At 39.8% G+C, this 24,481-nt stretch overlaps 1 protein-coding gene across 3 annotated transcripts; it reads left to right on the forward strand.

Annotated features, from left to right (window-relative positions):
* The first annotated feature begins 1,459 nt into the window (after positions 1–1,459).
* On the forward strand, positions 1,460–24,481 carry ACTR2 (actin related protein 2). 3 transcript variants are annotated; one of them, XM_005489392.3, is made up of 10 exons: positions 1,460–1,636; positions 7,190–7,300; positions 10,112–10,126; positions 12,175–12,390; positions 15,961–16,033; positions 17,861–17,997; positions 18,787–18,936; positions 19,632–19,777; positions 20,174–20,306; positions 21,448–24,481. In XM_005489392.3, exons 1-10 carry the CDS (start codon positions 1,589–1,591, stop codon positions 21,616–21,618), a joined length of 1,200 nt encoding a protein of 399 aa, XP_005489449.1. In that variant the 5' UTR covers positions 1,460–1,588; the 3' UTR covers positions 21,619–24,481. The 3 variants fall into 3 exon arrangements, with proteins under 3 accessions (XP_005489449.1, XP_005489450.1, XP_005489451.1); XM_005489393.4 differs by lacking the exon at positions 10,112–10,126 and having other exon boundaries at positions 1,461–1,636; XM_005489394.4 differs by lacking the exon at positions 1,460–1,636 and having other exon boundaries at positions 10,109–10,126.

The following is a 24,481-nucleotide window of genomic DNA, read 5'->3' on the forward strand; positions in this document are numbered from 1 at the left end:
CGTGCCATGCTCTGAAAAGCAGATTATAAGAAGATCATTAATCAGATGTATATTAAAAAGGCAGGTAAAGCTGTGCAGAGTGACCAGGATGTCCTTCCATCACAGCTGCCCACCACTGGATCAGCCCATGTTTGTTTCCATAGTCCCTTCCTCCTTCTAGGTATGACAACTCTGTTGTTTCCTCATTCTCAATATCTGGATGTGATTAAAGTTTTAAAAAGTCAAATATTATGGCCTTTATTCTGGTATTTATAAAATTTCTCATTGTTCTCACTATTCTGAAAAATTAAAGGTAGAAAAAAATTACAACCATAAACATATACATCTATCCATATGAGACAGGAGAAATGTGTTTAAAGTGTTTACAAAAGACTTAATGCGAACGGAGCTGCCAGGTTGTGGAAAAATGGGTGTGGGGGTTTTTACCAACATCAAGCTGTGCAATCCCTGAAACTTCTGAACCTCAGGGAAAAATGCACAGACCTAAGAGACTTATGAGTATTAACATCTCAACCCAGGGTCATGAAGTGCACAATGAGGGAGGGATACGCGTTCAAGGGAGAATATGTAGGAGAAGGTTTGGGATGGCTGTAGCTGGGGAAAGGAGGAGGGCAACGTGCATCCTCCAAAAAGTCAAGAGAAACCCTCAGGGGTATGGCCCACTGGGCTCTCTCTCTTTATTCAAATAAAGGTGATTTTTGCAGGATTCCTCTGTCTCCTTTGCAGACACTGACCTTTCACAGCGTGATTTTCCACACAATATGTAACTCCCTTAACTATACAACCCCCTCGTGGTTATATTGTGTGATACCGAATTGTATCAGGCTGCTGTTCATAATGGACCCACACAGCTCAGAAAACGGAGGGAAAAACGTGGGGTTTGTTCCTGCTTCTTCTGGAAGTCAGTGGAATTTGGGGCAACACAACAAACAAATACTGGGCTGCCAGAAATAATGCAGAAGGTCATTCTTATCCTTTACAAATATTGGGCTGCCAGATAGGAGCCAGGGGATCGCACTTATCTTTTCCTTTATTCAGAACCCATCACACAAATGCACACTGCTCGCCAGGCAGACCTGGGCAAGGCCTCCTGGGAGGAGGAGAAATTCCTCCGGGCTGTCGAGCTATGGAACAACAAAACATTCATGGCAAACAGCTTTAAATAGCTGCCTGATTTCGCCAGTGCGAGGAGAGAGAGGAGAGAGACCCCCGCGGGGCGGGGGAGGCGTGAGGGGGAAGGCGGGCCGTCCCTCCGGTGACCCGTCCCCGCCTGGGCATGGGTAGGAGACGAACACAAAGGGCCGACGTGGCAGGTTGGGGTGACTCGGGAGCCTTGGGGCGCCCTGAGTTCGCCTTGCGGCTCGGTTTCGGGGCCGCTTTGCCGTTCGTGCCCCCTCAGCCGCAGCCGCTGCCGCCGCCATGGCAACGGGGGCGGGGCCGGCGGCGGGCGGGGCGGCGGCGCGCGCTGACGGCTTCCGGCGTGCGCGCGCGGCGGGCGGCGCGCTCGGGGGGCCCGGCGGAGGTCGGGGCGGTGCCGGTGGCGCGGTCGGTGTCGGTCCCGGTGCGGAGCCGTGTCGGTGTCGCAGCGATGGACACGCTGGGCAGGAAGGTGGTCGTGTGCGACAACGGCACCGGGGTGAGTCTCTGCGGGCGGCGCCGGGACCCGCCCTGCTGCCGGGGCGGAGGGGAAGGGGAAGCCGGGTGGCTCCCCCCGGACCCGGCCCGGCTTCCTGCCGGCACCGCCCGCGGGCCGCGCCCGCCCGGCCCTGCCGCCGCCGCCGGGCCCGGCCGCCATCCCGGCGCTCCGGCGGGCCCGCGGAATGAATGGGCGGGGGGGCCGGCGGCCCTCGGGCGGGTGTGCCCGTGCTCCCGAACCGCGGGCACCGCCGGCGCTGTGCGGGGCTGCGGCTGCTCTGCCCGCCCCCGGCCCCGCCGCGATCTCGTTCTGCCGTCAATACCCTGGTTTCTCTGCGTGACCTGAGCGGGTCTCCATGGAGCAACGCGCGTTTAGACAAAAATACCGATTTTTAAAAATTCTGAATGAGCGCATTCTGCACTGAGCAATTAGGATGTGTCCTGCGTCTGCAGGATTATTCGCTTACGGAAATGTTTGGGGGTTTTTTGTTTGATTTTTTCTTTTTGGCAGCTGCTGTTCAAAATAGAGCATCGTCTTTTCCTAAATACCTCTCTAATCTGCCAGGTACCTCCAAATTGGCATTTTTAAAATGAAAAGTTTTCTTCCTATCCTTTCTACCTTTCCTGGCCTCCGTCAGCGTGCAGGCAAACCCATCCTTTTGTCAGGCTGTGAGGCACCTTGGCAGGAAGTGAAAGAGATACCATTTTAAAGCAGGAAGAGATCTGATGCTATCGGGGGATATTTCCCCTTGTTAATTTTTTTTAGTGGTCTAGGGTTTCCCCTAGTAAAGCAATATTATGTGGAGAGTTACCTTAAGTGGTGGTGCATTAAGATCTCTTGAATGGCAAAAAACCAAGGTTTTTTTTTTATATATGTGAATACTTGTGATAAATATTTTTTTAATAAGCCTAGGAAAGAATAGTTGAGACAAAGGATTATTTTATTAGAGATTCAGCGTCCTAAATTAGAGGATTTTACAATTAGTATCTGAAATTGTTAGAGTAGTTCAGAAAGAAGAGCATCATATTTGACAGTTCAGGATTTGACAGTTTTGATGTCTTTGTTAACCCTCATATACAAAAATTATCTTTAATAGGGTTAGAGTTCAGAGCCTTTGGGCGCTTTTTGCACTATCATTTAGAAAAACGAAAGAAGAAGAGATAGCATAGCATTTTCTTGTTACAAAGGGATATGGAAGCTGCTTTATGGTTTGTTTGTTTTTAGTTTGAGGGTTTTTTTTGTTGTTGGGGTTTATTTATCTATTGGGAGGCCCAAATTAAAAAAAAAAATAAAATCAGAGCTTCATCCATTGGTGTGGTCCTTTATATGGCAATAATGACTGAGGTGTAAAATGTTTAGTGTATTGGTGGTGACAGCAGTGTTGTGCCTTGGCTGCTCTCAGGTGTGACACAGGGGGCAAATGCAATTTTTCCAACCAGATTTGCCAAGCTGGGTGTGCTACACACATTTCTTTACAACCTGGGTATCTGTGTGTGCTGTGAGTTCCAGAGACATCTTGAATCCATAGGGTTTTTCCTCGGTGAGTTGGAGCAGCAGGATATAAATAACCACAAGAGTGGAAGGTGCCTTCCTGGTGCCAGAGGAGGGGCCTATGTCACTTCAGCTGGTGTGGCTTTGGGCTGTCTCAGCCTTTGGGCAGAGCACTGTGTGTCTGGGAGCCACAGAGCTCCTTGGGTGGGAGAGCAGGGTGTCAGGAGGAATTGTGAAATCCATCAACTCAGAATGTTCATACTGATTTGGGGTAATTGGACGAGAATTGGGATAACGAAGCTGGACAAAAATTCCGTTCAGTAAAACTTTTGAGTCTCAGTTACATGTTGAGATATCAAGTAGTTCTATATTGTCAAACCTGTATTTTGGTAATAATATTTTGCCTATGTGACAAGAGATGTCTTATTTTAGAGTTATTTCTAATATCTCACACTTAAAAGCATGATTGAAATTAAATCTCTTTACAGGTGTCAGAAAACTTATAGATAAAAAATGGAGAATATCTTTGGAAAAATCAGGTGAATTTTTAAGATTAGGCTTGTCTTTGAAATTTACTGTCCTTGTTAGGCTGCAGCAGGACTTCTGATGATAGGCAGCAGCCTATCTTTGAGGAAGAGGTGAGTGACTCGAAGGAAGTTCTTGCAACATGTGGTGTGGGAGGCAGGCAATGGCACCTCAAGGGTCTGGAGTGTTAGAGGTGCATTTTTATTGTTAGAGGCCAAACAGAAAGTTACTCATTGGCCTGTAAAATTGCTGTAACTGTATTTAGGGTTTTTGTTTGAGAGTTGTATCAGTGGAAGGGATCAAGCACAGAGATGTGATAAGAATATTAGTATTCATTTTAAAACCAGTCACGTGACTTGTTTGCAAGCTTCCTCATTCTTTTAGTTTGAAAGAACACTTATACATGCAAGTTCTTAGTGTTTGATGACTCAGTAGGAAGTGAAAGACTCGCTATAAACCACAGTGAAATGGAGAAGAAACTATATATGGTAAAAATTGTTACATACATGATCTTGCACACAGGCAGGCTAAATATCTGTTCTTAGAACATTCTGAATGTATAGCAAATGTGTGCAAAAACAAATGATGAATTAGTTGTTGCAGAAATGGGTAAATTCATGGAGTGCTTGTGTTATTGTTGGAAACCTGAGCATTGTACTGAAATTGTTCAATAATTGGTTTGAGGGGTGTGCGTGGCAAGAGGTGGAAGAGAAACAAGTGCACTGTACTTACATTAGAGAGTTTCAAACTGAGAGTGGCAGAACACTGAGTGTTTAATGTTGGGCCTTAGAAAAGAGAAGCTGCTCCAGATTACTGCAGTTCATAACATTTACCTGAAGATTTTGAAGGATTTTCTGTAAGGGACAAGAGGGAGAGGTATCTTATGTTTCCTGTACCCCTTAAAAAAAAAAAATCTGAGAGTCCAAAGTCTGTTATTGTACAGATCTGTGCATAATCCTGTGGGTGGTTTTACCGAGCCTTTTCTTCAGCCATGATAGGCAATGTTAGGTGATCACAAACCAACTGAACCAGCTGAATATTCAGGATAGTGTCAGGGAGAATACTACAGTGGGGATGTCCCCACTGATGGGGAAGCTGACAAAGAAGGCTCACTTGTTCTGATCTTCCCCAAATTTTTATGTAGACTGGAAGGAGAAATTTCATATTTGAAGGCAAGTTAAAATTCTGTCCTTTCTATCTGTGGCAGAGTTTATCAAACATTGTCAAATGTAATTTTTAAGGCTCTCTGTTCTGGCCAGAAAGAGGTGGGAAACAGACTGTGAATGTCCAAGCTTATTCTCGGTCATTGTAGTTTACATCAATTAAATCTGGTTTTGATTGTGTTTTAGGCTGGTTGGAGAAATGACAGTCTGATTTTAAAACCTAGAATTTGTTAATTTCCGAGGAAGATGCATCAAGATCTTAATGCAAAAAGAGGCTGGAAGTTGCTATTCATATCAAATAGTAAGAATTTTTGTGGTTTTGTAGGTCAGCAGTTTGTAGGTCAGTGTAGTTGTATGTGATTCTGGGAGGTGTTTTAAAGGTTGCTGATTTTTGTGCAGTAGTTGTTTTGCTTGCGTACATCAGGGTTTCTGTATAAGTACAGGGGGTTTAAAAATTTGAGTAGTGGAGCTTCTTGAGGGGGTGTTCCAGGAGTTTAAGTCCTAAAGATTTATTTAGATATTTCTTATCCTTTTACTTCTGATATACTGGTGTATTCAGGTATGCAATCCAGAAGTGCTTGTGGCTGCTCTTTGCTTTCTCATAGCAGCACTGCATTCTTGAATGCACAGATTAAATCTATGCAACTCCTAGGCAGATTTGGCCTTATTTATCAATTTTTTTGGTTATACTACTTGCCTTTTCAGAGGATTCTGGGTTTGAAGTAGAATGAGTGAAATGAGTTGTGTACACAGTGTCATTCTTCAGGTATTCCAAACAGCTCTGCCTTTGGAAGGCAAGCACTGAAGGAGTGAAAGAAACTAGGGTCAAAAAACCCAAATTTTTTCTCCCCTCTATTACCCTAGCTTTAATTAAAATATCTATTGGTTTTGTCTGTAACCAGCTCTCTAAATTTCTTTCCACAGCAGGTGCCCTTTTTTACTGCAGTAAGGTGAATAATTACGAGCAGCAGCACAAGTGACTTTTCATGTTACCGTTAGTGTAATGACAGAATTCCTCTCAGCTGCAATTAGCTGTGCTCTTTGCTGGGATAATTGTTCCAGTGGCAGTCTTCAGACCTTGCTTCAGAAAACTTGGCGAATATTTGGAAAATTCTACCAGATGGCTTTTAATGCAAGCTGCAGTGGATAATTACATTTTGGGACAGGGTCCCACGGAGTCTGTGAATGGCCTGTTCTTAAAGGTTCCCAGCAGCCAGCTGGTCCAAGCCTGAGCAAGCTGCTCAGAATTCAGCAGTGACTGAATTTGAATTTGAATTTGAGCCCAGTGTTGGATGAGACAGCTCCTGAGGGTCCCTCCAACTCAGGGATCCCGGGGTGCTGGGTTACTGCTGCTGTGCCTCAGTGCTTGGGTGATTTTGCAGATGAAAATGTTTTTGTTCTGGCATGTTAATATAGCCCGGTGTGCAAACCGTGCATCAGAGTAAAAGAGGAGTGTTCTCTGTATGAGCTGCAGGCAGAACAGTAGGGTATGGTACATGAAAGTGCCCTATCAAAATAGGAGAGCTGAAGAGCACAACTTGCTGATCCCTATGAACTAAGTGTCTTGCTGGCACATTTAAAGTTCACATTTTACAACTGAACTTCCTCTAGCAACTATATATTTTTTTATTCTTCAGTAAATTGTCATCGTTTTCTTAGTGTGTATACTGTCTTGGACCCAGTGATATAAAGCTTCCTTTTGTATATATTTGGGTAATAAACACTCTTTTCATCCTGTTTGATGTGAACTGCCATCATCTGAGGTTTTGGTTGTGCTGTTGGTTTTAGAAGTGCTTGCAGCAGACTTTATCCTTAAAGGAAAGCTTCAAAATTACGAAACTTTGAGAAATCTGGCTGAATTGCTAGTTCACATTTGAGCACTTTTTACAAGAGTACAAAACTTAAATTCACAAGCTTTTGGGGCTTTTTTTTCTGGTGTGTAATTCATTATGCTACCATGTGTCCTAATTGGAGAGGTGATTTAATTAGGTTTCATTGGGTACTCATTATAAGGTGATCCATTACAAAATTACAGATTTCAGGTTGCTAGAGGATTTTTTAATAGAGTGGCAGGAAATCCAAATTCAGACACTGGACTCTTTTACACCTTGCAATGTACCTATTCATTTTAAACTGTTTCTCAAAAATCTGATAGTCTTGATTCAGAAAACATTCTGGAAAATACTTTTACTCAGTTTTAAAAATCTATGCATCGTCTAAAATGTGTAAAATTGATTTGCAAGTATAAATTAATTTGGTTTCCAGTGGGGTACATGCTCTTAAATTTGGACTTTTAATTTTTTACCCCAAACCAGGTTTCTATTTGTAAACAAAAATAATGCATATTCTAATAAAATTATTTCTTCCTTTTCAGTTTGTGAAATGTGGCTATGCAGGTTCGAATTTTCCTGAGCACATTTTTCCAGCTTTGGTTGGCAGACCCATTATAAGATCAACTGCTAAAGTAGGAAACATTGAAATCAAGGTAAATTTTTTTATTGTTATTTCTTTCTGACAGATAAAAATATTTAGGGCAGCTTTTGACTTGTGTAATGTTTGGAAATGTTTTTTCCTTAACTCCCTTTTATGCTGTTTCAGTATCTCTTGATTAATTTCTGTATTGGATTTTAGCCTGTCACAAACTACAAAGTTAAGAAGAGGGTGCTCTAAAGCACTGGAGGCCTTCAGATAGTGCACCTGAGGAGGCAGCAGGTAGGGCTTGAGTGGTTCTGGGCAAAAAGGGGCTTCAAATGCCAATAATGCAAATGGTGTCAAGATCAGAAGGCAGAAATCAGACAGAAGTGACTGACTGTCACCAAGCTATCGTGTGGGATTTTGAGACAGTGCTGAAGAGCTGCTGGAGCTTCCAGGTTTTTCTGTATGGTTTGCTTTCTACTCAGAGTTGATCATCTGTGATCTTGTATGAGATGTTTAACCTTGGCTGTGTTTGCGTTTCATTGTTTCTATGGTTTTCGTTTTCCTTTTGATGTTGATGGATGTAGGTGCTCCACACCAGTTAGAGATGGAGAGGCTCTGTTCAGGCTGCTTTGTCTTGGGGCATTATTCCAAGGCATGGGGGGAGAACCACTGTTGGAGAATTCATTTTCTAATGTCCAGGGAGCTATAATTTTTCACTTATTTTGTAATTAGAGAGTAACACTTCAAATGTTATTAGTTGCTTCTGCTATATAGGCTTTGGTAAATGTCTTGGCCCTGCTGTGGTCACATCCTCACTTCTTGCTTCTAGCCACACAATTCTCACCTTGTGCTGGTCATGCTGCTTGTGCAGGCATGTTGTGAGCTGATCCAGCTGAAAGAGGGATTCTTGGTCAGGTAAAGTAATGACAGCCTTACTAGACCATGGTGCAAGCTCCAGTTGGATAGTGAGGGGGAAGCAGGAGGCAATCAGAACTGTAGAAGTGCCCACTTAGGCCAGTGAAGGTTAGGTAGGACCACACATAACAGGAGTTCAGTTTGCCCTTCCTTATTCGTTCTGAGCAGCAGTTTAGGAAGAGGAAAAAAAAAAATCAGTCCAGTCTTGTTCCTTATTTTCAGAACTCTGTCGTTGACAAGGAGAACTTGAGTTGTTGGGTTTCTGCTTCTGCCTGTGAAATGGTTGTAGAATCAGCAGAAGGCCATACAATGAAGTCAAAAGGCTGAAAGGTGCTAGAGCTTCCCAAAATGTGATTGTGGGTTTGTCTCTTTACTACCTCAATAGTGCTTTACCTTGTATCAGCTAGGACAGTTTGTTTTAGAGGATAGACATCTTTCCCTTTCACAATAAAGAGGATTTTTTTGTAAGGAGACAGAAAATAATCCTTTCTCTAGTAAGATTTGGGTAGAGGTATTTCTTTGGGTATCTTTGTGAACTTAATGTGAGGAGTCTCCTTAAAGGAAGTCCTGGTAAAGTTTTATGAAATTATGCAGTGATTTATGAGTGTAAACTCCCTCCAGAATTTTCTTGCATGAAATCTCTCTGTTGAAATCATGTTTTCTTTCTAGCTGATTCAATACAGCCTGCCCCATCAGTTTTGGTATCCTCTTGATTATCTGATAATTTAATATTGTTACAGATAACAGTGGTGCATTGAAAAGATAGGATGTAGAAGTTGGTAATTGCTGTGAGATCAGCAAAAGAACCTGTAAACAATCATTTTGCATGCATTGCTGGTCTTCTGCTTGAGCATAGATCATGTAGGTTCAAAGAATATAAACGGTGTCTAGATTGTTTCTGGTAGCTTTATATGATTTGCCTAACAGCTTGTAACCCTTTCTTAAGGAGGCAGTGTATCAGGAGGAGAAATCTCTGCCACAGGCACTTTGGGTATCCCAGTAGGATAATACAGTAGAAAGACTTGATAAGTGTAAGTGCTGCTTTTCTTCATGAGAGTCTTGCAGATTTCCTAAAAAAAAATGCATTTTAGCAGATGAGTTTTATGCCAAAATTTAATTCCATGCATACACTGTGAGTTCTTCTGGGATAAGTTTAAAACTGAGTAAGGGAAGCTGGCAAGGAGATTTTCAGTTTAACTTTTCAAAACTATTGAGGAAAACTACACTCCTGTGGAATTCAGAAATGCTGTGAAAGGAGCCTGGAAGCTGATCAAAACAGTGGTTATCATCCATCAAGTTACCAATTCCAAGTTGCTTTGACCACATTTTGCTTATGGATTCTCATTTCAGCTAGCAGCAGGGATATAGCTTTTTTTCCTTCTCAGGAATTCATTCATTACTGGGATTATTTTGCTTAAAATTGCAGCTAAATCCAGAAGCATAGATATTGCTCTGGGCTTTTCCTGACTTACTAGTCTGCAGCAGGGGGTATTAATAAGTCAGTACTGAGGAGTAGTTTTCAGTTCTTGAATATATTAAGTGGATTTTTAAAATAAAATTTAAATTTAACAATTGTCAGAGCTAGTCAATTGTCCTGTGCAGAGTCTTGTCTAGTTCAGATATACACCTAGCCCAGGGTAAAACTCCACTGTTACAGAATATTTATACACAGATTCCTATTTATGAGAGATAGGCACATACACTGATCTTGCTTGCAGTCTAGGAAGCCTAAACATGACTTGCCACTGACATGTAGCAATAGTTTCCTTTAAAGAGACAATTTAATCTGATGTCCTGTTAGTTTGGCCCTAACTAAACTAACTCAGATCATTTCCTGCTGTACATGCATCTCTTTGCAGCCTAATTCTATTGTGTACTTAAAATAATTTGAGAATTTCATTTAGGCCTTTTCTGACTTTCTTGCTTCTACCTTTTCTTCACCTTTCTTGACCTGTTGAAGTAGAATAACAAAATGATGGTAAGTGAGGTGCCCCTGTGCTTTTTGTTTACCATTTTTGCTTGATGAGACCTAGTAGCTGTTATGTTATTTTTTAAATGCTATTCATTGTTTTGTCTTGTCTTACATTTTACATTTGAATACATACTTATTTTGGACATTGTTCATTGCTTTGGTTTACTGGCAACTAATTAATGAGAATATTTTATGTATTGCTTTTAAATGCTACATAACATGTAGTTTTGCAAGATGCAAGAATAACATTGGAAGATCAACGTGAACTCAGCATCTTTAACAGTAGAAATTGCTCTATTTAACCTAACAAACCAAGAGTTTGAAGAAATGTTCAGATTTCAGTTAGACAGATATTACTGAGTACTGAAGTGGTGGAAATATTGGATGCCACGATTCTGATTCCTCTCTGCAGATTTGGTTGTGTTGTCCTTCTTGCTCTTCAACTGCCAAGTGTACGTGTTTGTTAGTGTGCTAGTGCTGATGTTCTCAAGAGAGAACAATTGTTCTGCCCTTTAGCTTTGTTTTAAAAGGATGTGAAAGTTTTGTGCAACTTTCGCTTTGCACCTTTGAATAGCAGCTTTTCCTGGGCTGTGTCCTGTTGGGCAGCTTGGAGCCTCGAAGAGCAGTGCACAAAAAAGGCTTCTGATTGCTGATTCTTCTAACTGGTGGAGTTTGTGTTGTCTTAAATTCTCATGAGTAATGTGGCTACTTGGTGGAGTTCTCACAGTATGGTTTCACCAGAGTGCTTTGGATTGAGAGTGTTGGAGTCTTGACTTTTGTATTCTGTACAGTCAAGAGCTGAACTGTGATCTGCTGTGCAAGGGAAAACAAATAAAACACCTTGTCAGGGAGAGGGGGTGAAAGAGGAATGGTTTCACTTAAACTATTTTCAATTTACTTCCTTTTTATGTACTCAACAGCAACTGCTTAGGTTACTTCTAAAATAGGCATTATAAACCACATGCCAGATTTTTTCTTGTGCATCTTGTTTTTCCCCTGGCATTGAATAGTATAACCCTCACTTCCACTGTGCCACAGCAACTGCAAAGTGTCGTGGCATATGGTTGGATGAAGCAGCTGGCTTTTCTTTCTTTTTTTTTTCTTTTTTTTTTTCCCTCCAATTAATATTATTATGGACACAGAACTAATGGTACCTAGAAATATGTTTTTACAGCCTAAGTACAAGTGAGTCAGTTCAGGCTTCTTTAGGAAAGTATGGGATATAATGAGGAGCAAAGATAAGATGTTACTGTGCATACTTCCTGTGGGAAATACGTGGGAAAGGAGAAGATGTGATGCTACTAATTTGAATGTGCAGTGTTTGCATAACTAACGTTAATAAACAGATTGCTTAATCAGTGTGAAATGACTATACAAATTGCATTAGTTGGTTGTGTTTGTGCAAGAATGCATTTCTGGGGTTTCTGGCTTGGGACTTCTGGCAAGGAACAGATGAGGTTATATTTTATATTCAGATGTGTCTCTTCACACCCTATTGACACAGGCAATATGTAAACCATTGTTTCTTTTAATGTCTGGTGTGGAATTTATAATCTCTTATTTGCTTTTGCTCCTGTTCGGTATGCTTATTCACCACTCATTATTCCTTTTTTGGTATTGTGCACAGAAATTTGCAACATGCATGGAAAAATATTCTGCCAATCCCACCTACTACCCTTATGTGCTGTTTTGCATCTCGGCTCTTAGAAATTACTATTTGGTAAAATAATTTTGAAGGTGTCAGTGGAGAAACACCTATACTTAAAAAGTCTCTGTAGTCTCTAGCTCTGACAAGGTTTATTAGTTTCTTTAAGGTTAATTGAAAAAACTCAAATTAATAATGTTTATTTTGGAAAAGCTGTGGGATGGGTAAGAGCCAAATTTAAATATTACATGAAACATATTCTACTTCTCTCCTAAGTACCTGCAAGTGATTCAGAAATGTGGGCATTGTTTAAGAGCACATTGGACACAGGCTGAAGCAGTTCACTGTCATTCATGAGGAGTTTGGTGTTTTGTAAACACTGACATGTTTTTGTGTTAAAATTTTACAGGATCTGATGGTTGGTGATGAAGCCAGTGAGTTACGATCGATGCTGGAAGTGAATTATCCGATGGAGAATGGCATTGTTCGAAACTGGGATGATATGAAGCACCTTTGGGATTACACTTTTGGTCCAGAAAAACTTAATATTGACACAAAAAATTGTAAAATACTACTCACAGAGCCGCCCATGAATCCGACTAAAAATAGGGAGAAGATTGTGGAGGTATGTGTGTCTAGGAGGAGCTGATACACAGCTGATATACATTGGAGCACTGCTAAGAGATTCCTTGTTCCAGCCACATGCAGTGGCTGTCTGAAGCAAAGCAGTTCTGTTCTCTAACCAAAACCCGTTCTCAGCCATAGGCATGAATGCTACTGTGCTTGAATTCAAACCAGCTGATCTCATTCACAGGCTGTAAGCAGGCTTCTTGTCTCAAGCATTAATAGCAGCATTAAAACACAGAATTGGAAATACATGTCTGTCTTCACATACCCAGGATACGTTGATTACTAGCTGTTGGATGAATGTTAATTACTTTAAATGACTTGGACTTGTATAAGCCAGTAATGCAGAGGAGATTGGAGCTAGATGATGCTTACCAGATGGAGCAGTGTTGTTGGAAATGGTTGAGACGAAGGTGTGATGACAGCCAATGCACTAATCTTTAATTAGTGCAAGGGATTATCAATGAAAGCCTTCTAAGAAGGAAAGCCTGGTTCTTGCATCCTCAAGCTCAGAGTGCTGCCCTGGGTGATCTAAGCTCTAGCTGAATCTTGTATTCAATGTAGGTTGTCAAATATATATTGTTTAGGTGCCCTACCTGTGATGAAGACTCAGGCTTGAAGAGCAATAATGTTTGATGAGAACAGAATGTTTAGTTTTCTGTTTTGTTGAATTTTTTTTCTCATAAGCATCATAGTATTTTCAATTAATATAAGTTTGAATATAAAACTTGTATATATATATTTCCCAAAACCATTCCTTAGGCTGTTAAAAATTTACATTTATCAGCACCTTTCTTTGAAATCCTTTTGATGTCACAGCTACAGTAGTGCTTTCTGCAACTTGGCAGTGAGTAATCCTTTCTTTCAGTGACCAGGGAGCAAATGAAGTCTAGCAAAGTTGGGAAAACTTAGGTGAAAAATAAATCAGACTGTGCAATCTAAATTCAGCATTTTTTTTAGCAATTGTGGACATTAAGGTCCCGTGACCTAAGTATCAGGTAATGCAATACTAGTAATATCATGCACTGTATATCAGCCAGCTGGGTGTATAGGCAGAGCAGGTTATTCTGGGTTTCCTGCATGTAACTGGAATGGCTCTATTTCCTGCCCAGGCTTCTTTGCTTTTTAGTTGTCAACAATATGTTCTTGTTTCTGTTTTCCTGGTAAATACAAAAGGATAGATTTTAGTTATTCTTGTGCCAAATAATTTTATACCAAAAATCCAAGAGTCTAGTACGGCCTCTGAATTGTGATGGAATATTTGCATTGCTCCATTTGCCTCTTTAACACTACCCCAGAGACCGTAGATACTTAACCTTGCAAGATGCAAGAATAACATTGAAAGATCATGTTGCAGAAGATTAGTGAGAACTAGAATCCATTTTTGTAAATTTAAATTTGAGTAACACAGAAGCTCATTGTTTCTACTAATGTTTGTAATGGAGCACAAGGTCACAAGGTTATGAGAACTTAGAATATTTAGTTTAACTGCAATGTATGCTCCTTCCATTTTTTATGTAGCCTCCTCCTTTCCAGGGAGGTGAGCCCAGTATGAGGCAGAGGACTGAATGAAGATACTTCCTAAAGCCTGCAGTAAATATAATAATGTCTCTGCATTTTGGAATACATTGCAGTAGTGCTTTAGAAGAAAAGCTTAGTCATCTGGACCATATAAAGATGATAGATAATTATATATGCTGTCCTTCATTCTGTTTCCAGTAATTCTCTCTCCTCATTCCATCACTTTGTCAGGGCCACCTGCAATAGTAAGGCAGCAAGTGTTCACATGTCAGCTGTATTGTAAAATGTATGTTTAAAAAGTGCTTTTCCTTTCATAGCACATAAAAGACCAGAATTGCTCCTCAGCTTAATGGGGTGTTTACTGTTTGTCTTCATCTGCTGCATTCTCATTGTGTAACAGCCTCAGAAGCAGCCAGACTGTAGTGGCAAATCAAGAAGCTGCAGAGATGCTTGAGCACAGTCACTTCCATCTAAATCAACCTAGGATTTCTTATATTTTTTCCCAGTTTTTAATTCTTTCTGTACCCAGTTAGAACATACAATCAAAAATCTGCTGTTATGTGAAGAAGAATCTTTTCAGGGAAACATATTGCTCAGTATTTATATCTCAAGATTTGTTAACATAAAAGCCCTGTGTCAAGGCATTTTCCATGTCCAATAAAGTAATGCAGAGGAGAATCCTTTTTTTTTTTTTTCTTGAAAGAATGACAACACTCCCAAAGGTTATGAAAGGTTTTGTAGAAGCCTTTAGGGTTTGGTACATGTGTAGGCAGTAACTAGTGCCATTTGAATATTGATTTTGTTGTATGAAGGTGATAGTTTAGTTTTTCTTACATTATTTTTTGATTTAATAAGCACTCAGGTTGTTTGAAAGTATCCATTGGAATAGTGTTGGGTTTAGACAATGACTACTCAAAGGGGTTCTATTTTGAGTTGCTGCCCTTTCAGCTGTTCCCTTTCTGTTCCTTTTCACACTGTTCTAACGGAGGAGGTTCTTTAAATAGTTCAGAATTCTAAAATTGTCAGGCATCAGCTTTTTTCTTCAAAAATATTTAGATATCTTTTACTTGAACTGTGGGAGCACTTAGGATTGAATCCATTTCTAATCCTAGAAGTTGCAGAAGGGTTCTGAAGGCTGCAGAACAGCCTACAGCAAAAGCAAAGCTGTATTTGTTGGAATTATCAGTTCATCCATTTTTCCTGGATGGTAAAGCTTATTGAGGGGAAAACTGCTGTACAGCATGATTTGTTTACTTGGCCTTTTCTTGTGTTTAGGAAGAAGAGAAGATAAACTATGCATCCTTTAATCTTGTTCTGCTTCTTAACTGAAACTAGTTCAGTGATTACGGAACCTAGTTCACAAGACAAGGAGTTACTTTTCCTGTTTCAGTATGAAATCTGCAAACCTGCAGTCTTCTCTCTGTAGTGGATTTTACAGTAAATTTAAAAGTTTGTAATTGGTTGCCCTTTAAAGAGGGGAAGAAAGTGGTCCAGGTCCAGAGAGCAACCTGTGATACTGGGCTCATTCTAGATTAAGATATGAAGGAATCTGGTCTTTATTTGACATAGTGTGCAGTTGTATAAAGTCTATGGCTTAATATGAGGAATGAAAAATGCCTGAACTTTGTTTTAAAGCATACATCTTAAACATTTTATTCCCCGGTCACACTTCAGTAATGAACTGCTTGGCTGGTCTACAAGTACTGCCTCCCACTCATTAAGCACTTTGGAAAAGTAAAAATTTGTGTAAAGCTGCAAAAATTGATGTGTGGGTTTCTTGTGTTTGCTTTTGTTGCTTAATGGATGTGGAATATCTCACCTGGCTTGTCTGGTGTGAACAGGTAAGATACAGAACTGAATGTTCTTACTGTCCCAAAGCACATAGGTTTCTAATGTTCCTGTGGAATCTTGTGTGATGAAAATTCTTGGGAAGTGTTTTTGACTAGTAAAAATGCAAAATTCTAGAAATATAGTTTTTAAACACCAATGAAATTTCTTTGAGGTATTTGGCCTGTTTTGGAAGCTGATTTTTGCCTTCATCTTACAGGTTATGTTTGAGACGTACCAGTTTTCTGGGGTGTATGTAGCCATCCAGGCTGTTCTCACTCTGTATGCTCAAGGTAGGCAAAATCAACCTAAAATTTCTTTAGTTTCCAGTGTTGCTGAGCCAAAGTACTAACATGGCATCACTGTGTCTTGGGCTTAATTCCATGCTGTTCTCTAAGGAAACTCGGGTCTGACTGACAGCTTGCTTTTTGTTGTGGGGAACTATTCTTAGATACCACTGTTGGTGTTATTGTCATGGATAAATGCAAAAAACCGTGTTCCTCAAAACTCTTACTCTTTCAGGGTGTAATTATTTTTCCTTTGGCATCAAGTCTTAATGGCTTACTTTGAATTTTCTGAAAAAGGAAGAACTTTTTACCATGAGTAAGAGAGTAATTTCAAGAAGGTGATCATGTGACTTCTACACTGTTGGGGGGGGGGGGTGAAGTTGAGTCTTTTGCTGTAGATAAACTAAATTGAAATGATCCTTAGCCTGAGCAGAAAATTATGGACTGACTGAATTAAATGGAAATTCTACCATCAAGTTCAGTCCATCTAGGATTCTATGAAGTTACTCAAGCACATCAGTTCTAATACCATGACTCCTTGCATCTGTGAGCTGTCACATAGCAGGACACAAATGTCCATGTCCATTACATGTCACTGTAGTGTCACTGTGCAGGACCAAAAGCAGTGGGGTACTGCAAGGGTGGCTCTGCCATGAAAGTCAATATAATTACTTGAACCAAAACCACTTTTGCAAACCTGAATAGTAATTTTGTATGCTGCAATCTTTGTTATTACCTTTTTTCCCCATTGGTTTTCTTTGGTTTGATTCCTTACAAATATTTAAGTACCTGACATTTACAGTCTTAAATTCTGCTGTAATTGTACATGTACCTTACTGTGTAGTGCTCAATTACTTTGTGAATAACAGAATGTGATACAACTTTGAGCAGTCTGCAGTGTTTCTACATACCATAATCTAAAACAAAGCTGAAGACCTTCTAAGATGTAAAAATCAAGGGGCACATCAATCAAACATTGGCTTTTTGAATTTTTTTTTTAAAAAAGTTCTTTACAGCACTTATTTATATTCCTTCAAAAATTAAAGTAGTGGCTAAAGTTATACAGAGATGTGCCTCATTTCAGTGTACACTTCTGAGGTCTGTCCTTAAAATATGGTTTCTTGCTTTAGGGAGCTTGTGAGAAACTATAAAACTGTTTTCTGATCAACTTTCATCATTGATTTTTGCCCCCAAGTATAGAAACTTCTGTTTCTACATGCTCATGATATCTGCTTTGTATAGCTTAGAATTTAATAGTTAGTGGTAAACTTTTTTTCATAAGAGTTGATTTTTTTAGTCTAAGAAAGTGGATCTCTTTCAGCCTAATGCCACTTGTGTGAAGAAATATTAGGTGTGTTCTATATAGTCCAAATATTTTCTACCTTATGAAAGTATTTGGTTTTTTGTATACTAGTAAAAATCAACAAGTCCTAAGAATTTAACAAGGTAAACTTGTGGCTTGAATATCTCTAAATTTCTTAATATTTCAGAAATTAATATAAGACTACACAACTGAATCTGTGGAGGAATTTGTGCCCCAATAAGTATTTAATGAGCGTAGATACTCCCTTTAATTAGAATGCAATTTAAAGATGTTAAAATGCCACATAAATTGTGAGTAATAGAGTTCTAAACATCTAGGTAAAAATAATAATTTTTTAAAAAAATGTATGAAAGCATTTGTTACTATGAAAACCTGAAGTTTAATATCTACTGATGACTGAGGGAAGAAAGATTGTATTAGTTTACAGTAAAAAACATATCTTAAACTTGCTGCTGTTCTGCTCTGTTTATGAAAGTGCAGTGAAATTGTGCTTGCCCTCATTCTTTTAGGTTTGTTGACTGGCGTTGTTGTGGACTCTGGGGATGGTGTGACTCACATTTGCCCAGTTTATGAAGGTTTCTCCCTCCCTCACCTCACGAGACGGTTAGATATCGCTGGGAGGGATATCACCAGGTACCTCATTAAGGTAAGCTGGGAGGGAAGAGGGTTTAAGGTTGAGGTGATGCTATCTGTAGTTCAAGTCAAAATCCCTTGACAGCAAGAAGCCACTGTGTATTTTCCCTTGATTATTCATGTTAATTACATTAAGAACTCCTGTATTCTCTGTGTTACTTCAGTCTATTCTTGCTGTGTTTCCTCATCTAAATCACAGTGATGATATTTATTGTGTTTATGAGTGTTATTCAGAGACATCACATTTTCTTAGTGGCAATCTTGTAGGAACAGAATTTACTCCATATTTAGGAAGGAAAAGCCCGAAAGTTGGCTTTCTCACCTAAAGTGGAAGCTAAATTGTATTCTCTCAGCTCTACTCATCTGTTTTCAGAAAGACTTCCTTGCAGTGTGGAAAATAGTGTAGTGATTCTTCCCTGATAATTAGAGAACATGTTTGATAGACAATTCATTTGTTTGGGAGTTTTAAATATAAGTAACATCTTAGATTGACAAATCTTATGGTTAACCGGGAATACAGGAATGTTCTGAAGTGAAGTTCTAAAGACAAGAATTATTTTGGGTTTTTTTTCATTTGTCTTTGTTCTGGTTATGCTGAAAATTGTAATGAAGAAAATTTCCCATTTGGAGTAATGCTGCTGCTTTTCTGGGGATAATGGATACACTGGGACGGATTTCTCTTAATACCCAAATTTGCCACTAAAAAAGGGAGGTGAACAGAGATATGTGTCTAAATGTACTACCCCTCTACTGAGATCTAGAGTTCCTCTCATTTCCTGCTAACCTGCTGTGCTCCCTCCAGCTCCTCCTGCTGCGGGGTTACGCTTTCAACCATTCTGCTGACTTTGAGACGGTTCGCATGATCAAGGAGAAGTTGTGTTACGTGGGATACAACATTGAGCAGGAGCAGAAGCTGGCACTAGAGACCACGGTTCTAGTTGAATCCTACACGGTGAGTGTCTCAAGACAGCTCTCCTTGTCCTAAACTTCCTAGGTTTAAATTTGGGTAGCATTTAGCTTTCGTTCCTTCACAATTTTTCTTGGCAGTAGCACTCACCTCTTGGCTTGTAGAATCAAATTAATTCATTCTGGGAAAGTCTTCTACAGGCTTTTTTCTTTTCAGATTGTCTGTAAATCTTTGTACTCACTTTTGTCATTGTAGATCTTTGAAGTTTTAATATTATAGTACAGGAATTTGTAGAGAAAGTGGACTTATTGTAGCATATGAAATTGTTTCAGCTTCATCCATGCAGCACTGAGACATGAGACTGATATCTGGTGTCAGGAGTGGTGAACTTGCTCTTAGTGGAAACTTTGTGATCACAGTTGGAAAAATGTGCAGAAAATGATTATTCTTGCTTGTAAGATAATTTTTTAAATTGGTACTAGGAGTTGGTATTGCAAGGAAATACTTGGTATCTCAGTATTGGTATATCTGGTCCCTGATGTCTCCAAGTGAATTGCAGAGTGATTAAAGAATTTGTATATTCTTTCAGTACTACTGAATGACTTCTTGCAGTGCTGACAATTATCAACAATTTCCTGTGTTAAAACATTTGGGAGCAATGTAGGTCATTTCCTCTTGGTTTTTTTTTAGCATTCAAGTGGCTAAAAGTAGTCTTTTCAATGGTGTTGTTTCTTCCCTAGCTCCCAGATGGCAGGATTATCAAAGTTGGTGGAGAACGGTTTGAGGCACCGGAGGCTCTCTTCCAGCCTCACTTAATCAATGTCGAAGGGGTTGGTGTGGCTGAGTTGCTGTTCAACACCATCCAGGCTGCTGACATTGATACCAGGTACGAGCAGAACATTTAGAATCCTTTGTCTGGGTGCGGGGCTGACACAGGAACTGTCTTCAGAGTAACATCTTTTGCTTTACACACTTATGTGTGCTCCTGGGAGAAGGGTGTATGCTCGGAATGGGGCTCAGGCTAAGCTTCTGGAGCTTAACCAGTTGTCTGGAAACTATTTCAGTAAGAATGAGCAAAGATAAAATCTTGAAAGCACTTTTTAAAATATTTTTTTATTTCTGCTTTCTGGAAAAGCATGAGCAAGTTTGCTGAAATTGTGCAGTCTGTCTTTGCATAGTGACTGTTTTTTAGATTTGTGTTTACTCTCCTATCTGTACAGGTACCTTTACAGGTATAGAGTAAAATGTTCAACACTACAAAAACTGTATTTTTTTGGGTCAGGTCTGAATTCTACAAGCACATTGTGCTGTCTGGAGGGTCCACCATGTACCCTGGGCTGCCTTCACGACTGGAGCGGGAGCTGAAGCAGCTCTACCTGGAACGAGTTCTGAAGGGAGACGTGGAGAAGCTCTCGGTGGGTATGGGGTGGCTGCTGCGGCCGGGGGGCGCAGAGGCTTCCCTGAGTCCCCGCTAGGGGGAGCCAGGGGGCCAGAAATGACGGCGGCTGCGGGCGGCCCTCCCTGCGGCTTGCGACATCGCTGCCCCTCCTTCCTCACGCCCCTGCCTTTGCTTGGTACATACTTGCAGTAAAGTTACCTTCTGGACCCGGCTAGTAGCCGGTAATTCCCGAAGTCTTGGGTGAAATAGGCTGAGAAATACCAGGACACATATTGTAATGTTGGTTAAACAAAGCTAAGGAGTTTCTGTGCCTTCAAGTTGTCATTGAGTAAAAAAAAAATTTTTTTTTTCAGTCTGTGAAAATTTTGGTTCATATTACAAGTGAAATACTTAAAACTGAGAGAGGCTAGGGCTCTTAACACGCTTTCAGGTGGAGTAAGTTTCCCTTTTCCATTTGTTACTGTGATAAGCAGGCAACAGCCACAGTTGTTACAGAGGTAACAGTGTGTTGTACTGAAAATTCCTTTGAGTGGAGTTTCTAATGGTGAGCTGAATTGAACTTCACTGGTTCTTAATACAGTGTTCTCTGAAGGTCTTCTGTGGAATGACTCAATTGAACAAAATGTTTTGCATCCTAGACAGTATTTCAGTCATAGCTTTGTACTCTCTTTGTAGCTCTTGAGGTTAGAGCTTTAGCACTGACGAAGTTAAGGGAATATTAATTAGTTAAGCTGGTTTAGATTGTGTAAATTGGTATAATTCTGAAATATTTATGATTTGATGATCTGGTTACTTCTGATAATTTCAGCCATCAAAGATTAGGAAGTATTTCACTTTTAATAGTGTTCCTGAAATGCAGAAATTGGGTCTCTAATTTTCTGTCAGTATTCTGAATCCTGGGTTTTTTGTTGATATACTGAAAGTACAATTTTGGGGCAAGTGTCAGTAGCTGTGTGTAATTTGCAATTCAGAGTCATTATTTTATTCAGCTGTGCAAGCCAGAAGTTCGCAGAGTGCCCCGTGCTAACATTTCAGTTTTTTAGTTGCATTTTTCTCACTAGACAGTTTCCACTTCATTGTTGTGGCGGAAAGCCCAATTTTATTTTGCAAGGCTTTGTTTCAAGAATCCTAGTAATGATTTCTTTTATTCTTCTCAGAAATTTAAGATTCGAATCGAAGATCCCCCTCGTCGGAAGCACATGGTGTTTCTGGGGGGTGCTGTTCTAGCAGACATCATGAAAGACAAAGACAACTTCTGGATGACCCGACAAGAGTACCAAGAGAAGGGAGTGCGTGTGCTGGAGAAGCTTGGTGTGACTGTTCGATAAATCCCAAAGCTTGTTCCCATCACATGTCTAAAGCTTTTTTCTTTCATTGCCAATCTCTGAACTCACTCAGCTACATGCTATGGAAGGGCCTGTCTGTGGCCTTTTGACCCAAACGTCAGGTTTTGTTCTGGTTTCTTGGGGTAGCTTTTGTTAAATGTTTCTTAATGTGGCTAAATTTGACTATTAAATTTGACCACTTCCCTGCAAACAAAACGGAGCAAGAGCAGCCTGTCTACTTCATTGTTCCCTCCTGGTAGGCAATTGGGTAATTCTGGTAGGCTTTTTCTTCTGGGTTTATTGCTGTAGTCCTGCTAGCTTTTGTCTCTAGTTCACAAAGGGTTGTGTGCCTTTTTTAGCATAAGAAAACCTTTAAACAGGAGTTTTTGCTATTGGATTATTGTGGTGGTTATCTTTGCATCTTTATGCCTCTCTCTACATTAAGTTTGGGGTTTTTTTCTTTCCTGCAACTAGGAGTTTTGATTAAACATTGTTAAAAACTAGTTGAAGTAGCTGGAATAACTTTAACACACTGTTTTGATGTAATGTGGTTTCATATGCACTGCTGCCTGAGCAGACTTCTGAGATGGTTCATCCTTCAAGGTGGTGGTGGGGCCTTCAGACTGTACTTCTCTAAGTGGGAATGTACAGTTGCCACAAATGGAGAAACACCTGATGTTCTGGCAAGTGTACATTTGTGGCCTTAGGTGTCTTTTTTCTGGAGAGAGGAGACAGGTTTGAGCTGTGTTTCTTTTTGTTAAGGGACAGATGGGGGGGTCAGCCTGACCAAAAATGCCTCTTTTTATAACTAAATTTTGGTATCATGTTGTCTCAGCATAGGAAGCAAGAATGTTAAATTAGCTATTCTGTAATTGTTGGAGAAACTTAGATATGCGGAGACAAGAGCCTCTGAACTTATTGAACAGATTTAATACTTTCATAAATGCTTGTGAAAACTGTAACTATAAATATTTAAAGCCCCAGAACTAAGTTTTAAAAAGTCTGATGTTTTAAGTGCTTGTATGTACATCAGAAGCACTTCCATTAAACTTTACAAGTATATTAACCTAGTGCCAAGTAGTTACTGCAGATGAATATTTCAATGACCAATGTTTATTGCAGCAAGCATATATTTATAAACAACCAGTGGCAATAGGTTATAAAGAATGACTTATATTTGTTCCAGTTAAGAATAATATTGGAATAGAAGATGTTGGTTGGTAAATAGCCACAATTCATTTTATCCAGTCTTGATTTTTGATACTTAACATGGGATGGGGAAGGAAGTGAAAACCAGTGATGAAAATGCTGTTTCCAGAAAGTACATTAAAGCTGAGTTGTTCTAAAAAATAGAAGTTGTCACTAGTAATTATCAGCCACCTTCTTTGAGTATAGTTGCCTGTGTTTTTTCCTATAGCAGACTGGTAACTGTTGTTGCAATAAAATCTGCCTTACATTAAGCATAGCAAAAACTGCTTGCATACAAATGCTAGCTAGACTTAGTTCTACTTTGCTTTCCATAGAAATGTTATATTACTTCTTACTGGTTTTCGAAGCCTACCATAACATTTAAGGAAAAGGAAGTCAAGATCTGCTCTTGACTTCCAAACCTTGGAATGTATGAGAGATGCTTTCATATACTTGCCATTTGTCTACATCTTTACATTAATAATTGACCCCAGAAACATGGAAATGTTAAACTCCCTTGGACTCCTAAAATGTGCTTCCTTTCTAAATTGAGCAGACAGCTTCCTTTGGCTGAGGAAGCCAAAGGGGCAGAAACCATGTCTGCATTTCTTTAATAACAAGACAGTCACTATAGCATTGCTAGTAATGACCATTTAATTATAGGTGGGTGGGGTTTTTTGCAGCTATATTTGCTCTTAACTTGAACAATACAAATTTCCAGGCATGCCGGTCGTGCCTCAGTGCATGCACTTAAGCAGTTACGAGATTTTTGGGGACATGAATGTAAGGGGTACTCTGAATTCCTGTAGTCTTCTAAACATTTAATACACAAGACTTAAAAATGCTGTGGGCTTGCTTTAGAGCTATGATTTCTCATGTGACTGTCTCTGGGCTTTTCAGACAGTGTTGGGAATCATGGAAATAAACCAAAGAATGACTTAAAAACTTTTTTTAAATGACAATCTGTCATGTGGTTTTTCAAATCTAGATCTTGACCCTGCAACCCCTTTTCTAAACCATCTTCTCCCCTGACCACTGGCTTCAGTGAGATATGTGCATGTTTGAGTAAAGGTTTTGGAATTTGGCCCCTTCACTAGAGAACTTCACAGCACCATGAGTAATAAATGTCAGTTGATTGTGCAGAATCTTGGGTTTCCATGGAAACCATGTATATATTAAAAAAAGAAACTAGCATTTTAAATTAACTGTGATCATGGATTCAGAGGAACACATTTGTAATCCAAATACTGAATGGGGTGTTCCAGTTGTGCTCAGTGTGGTTCTCCATGTATGTGTTTGCACACACGGGAGTGTTGTGTGTGTGTTCGCTCAGCTGACAGCTTCAATACTGCTATGAAAGCAATCTGGTTTTAAAGTTTTTTTGAAGACCAAATAACTTGAATTGTATTTGCAAAATGCTTTAGCTCCTTTAAAATTAGAATAGAAGATGCCGCATCAGTTGTAAGTTTTTTGAGAACATCCTATTTTTAATGTTAAGCTGCTTCAAACCCTCCCCCAGTGTTCTAGGATGTTAACCAATGTAACACAGATGGCTTTTTATACAGTTCTGTATAATGTTAACACACAGCACTGGTTGAGACCATGAATGGAAATAAACATCTATTTAAATTGACAGGTCTTTTCAATACAAAAATAAAATCAGATTTTTTTCAAAGTA

Source organism: Zonotrichia albicollis, chromosome 3, assembly GCF_047830755.1.
Source record: "Zonotrichia albicollis isolate bZonAlb1 chromosome 3, bZonAlb1.hap1, whole genome shotgun sequence".
Lineage (NCBI taxonomy): Eukaryota > Metazoa > Chordata > Aves > Passeriformes > Passerellidae > Zonotrichia > Zonotrichia albicollis.

Coding starts and splice junctions, on each gene's coding strand:
- ACTR2 (XM_005489392.3), top strand. CDS start 1,589: ATGGACACGCTGGGCAGGAAGGTGGTCGTGTGCGACAACGGCACCGGG. Junction 12,391..15,960: donor ATAGGGAGAAGATTGTGGAG/GTATGTGTGTCT, acceptor TTCATCTTACAG/GTTATGTTTGAGACGTACCA. Junction 19,778..20,173: donor GCTGCTGACATTGATACCAG/GTACGAGCAGAA, acceptor TTTTTGGGTCAG/GTCTGAATTCTACAAGCACA.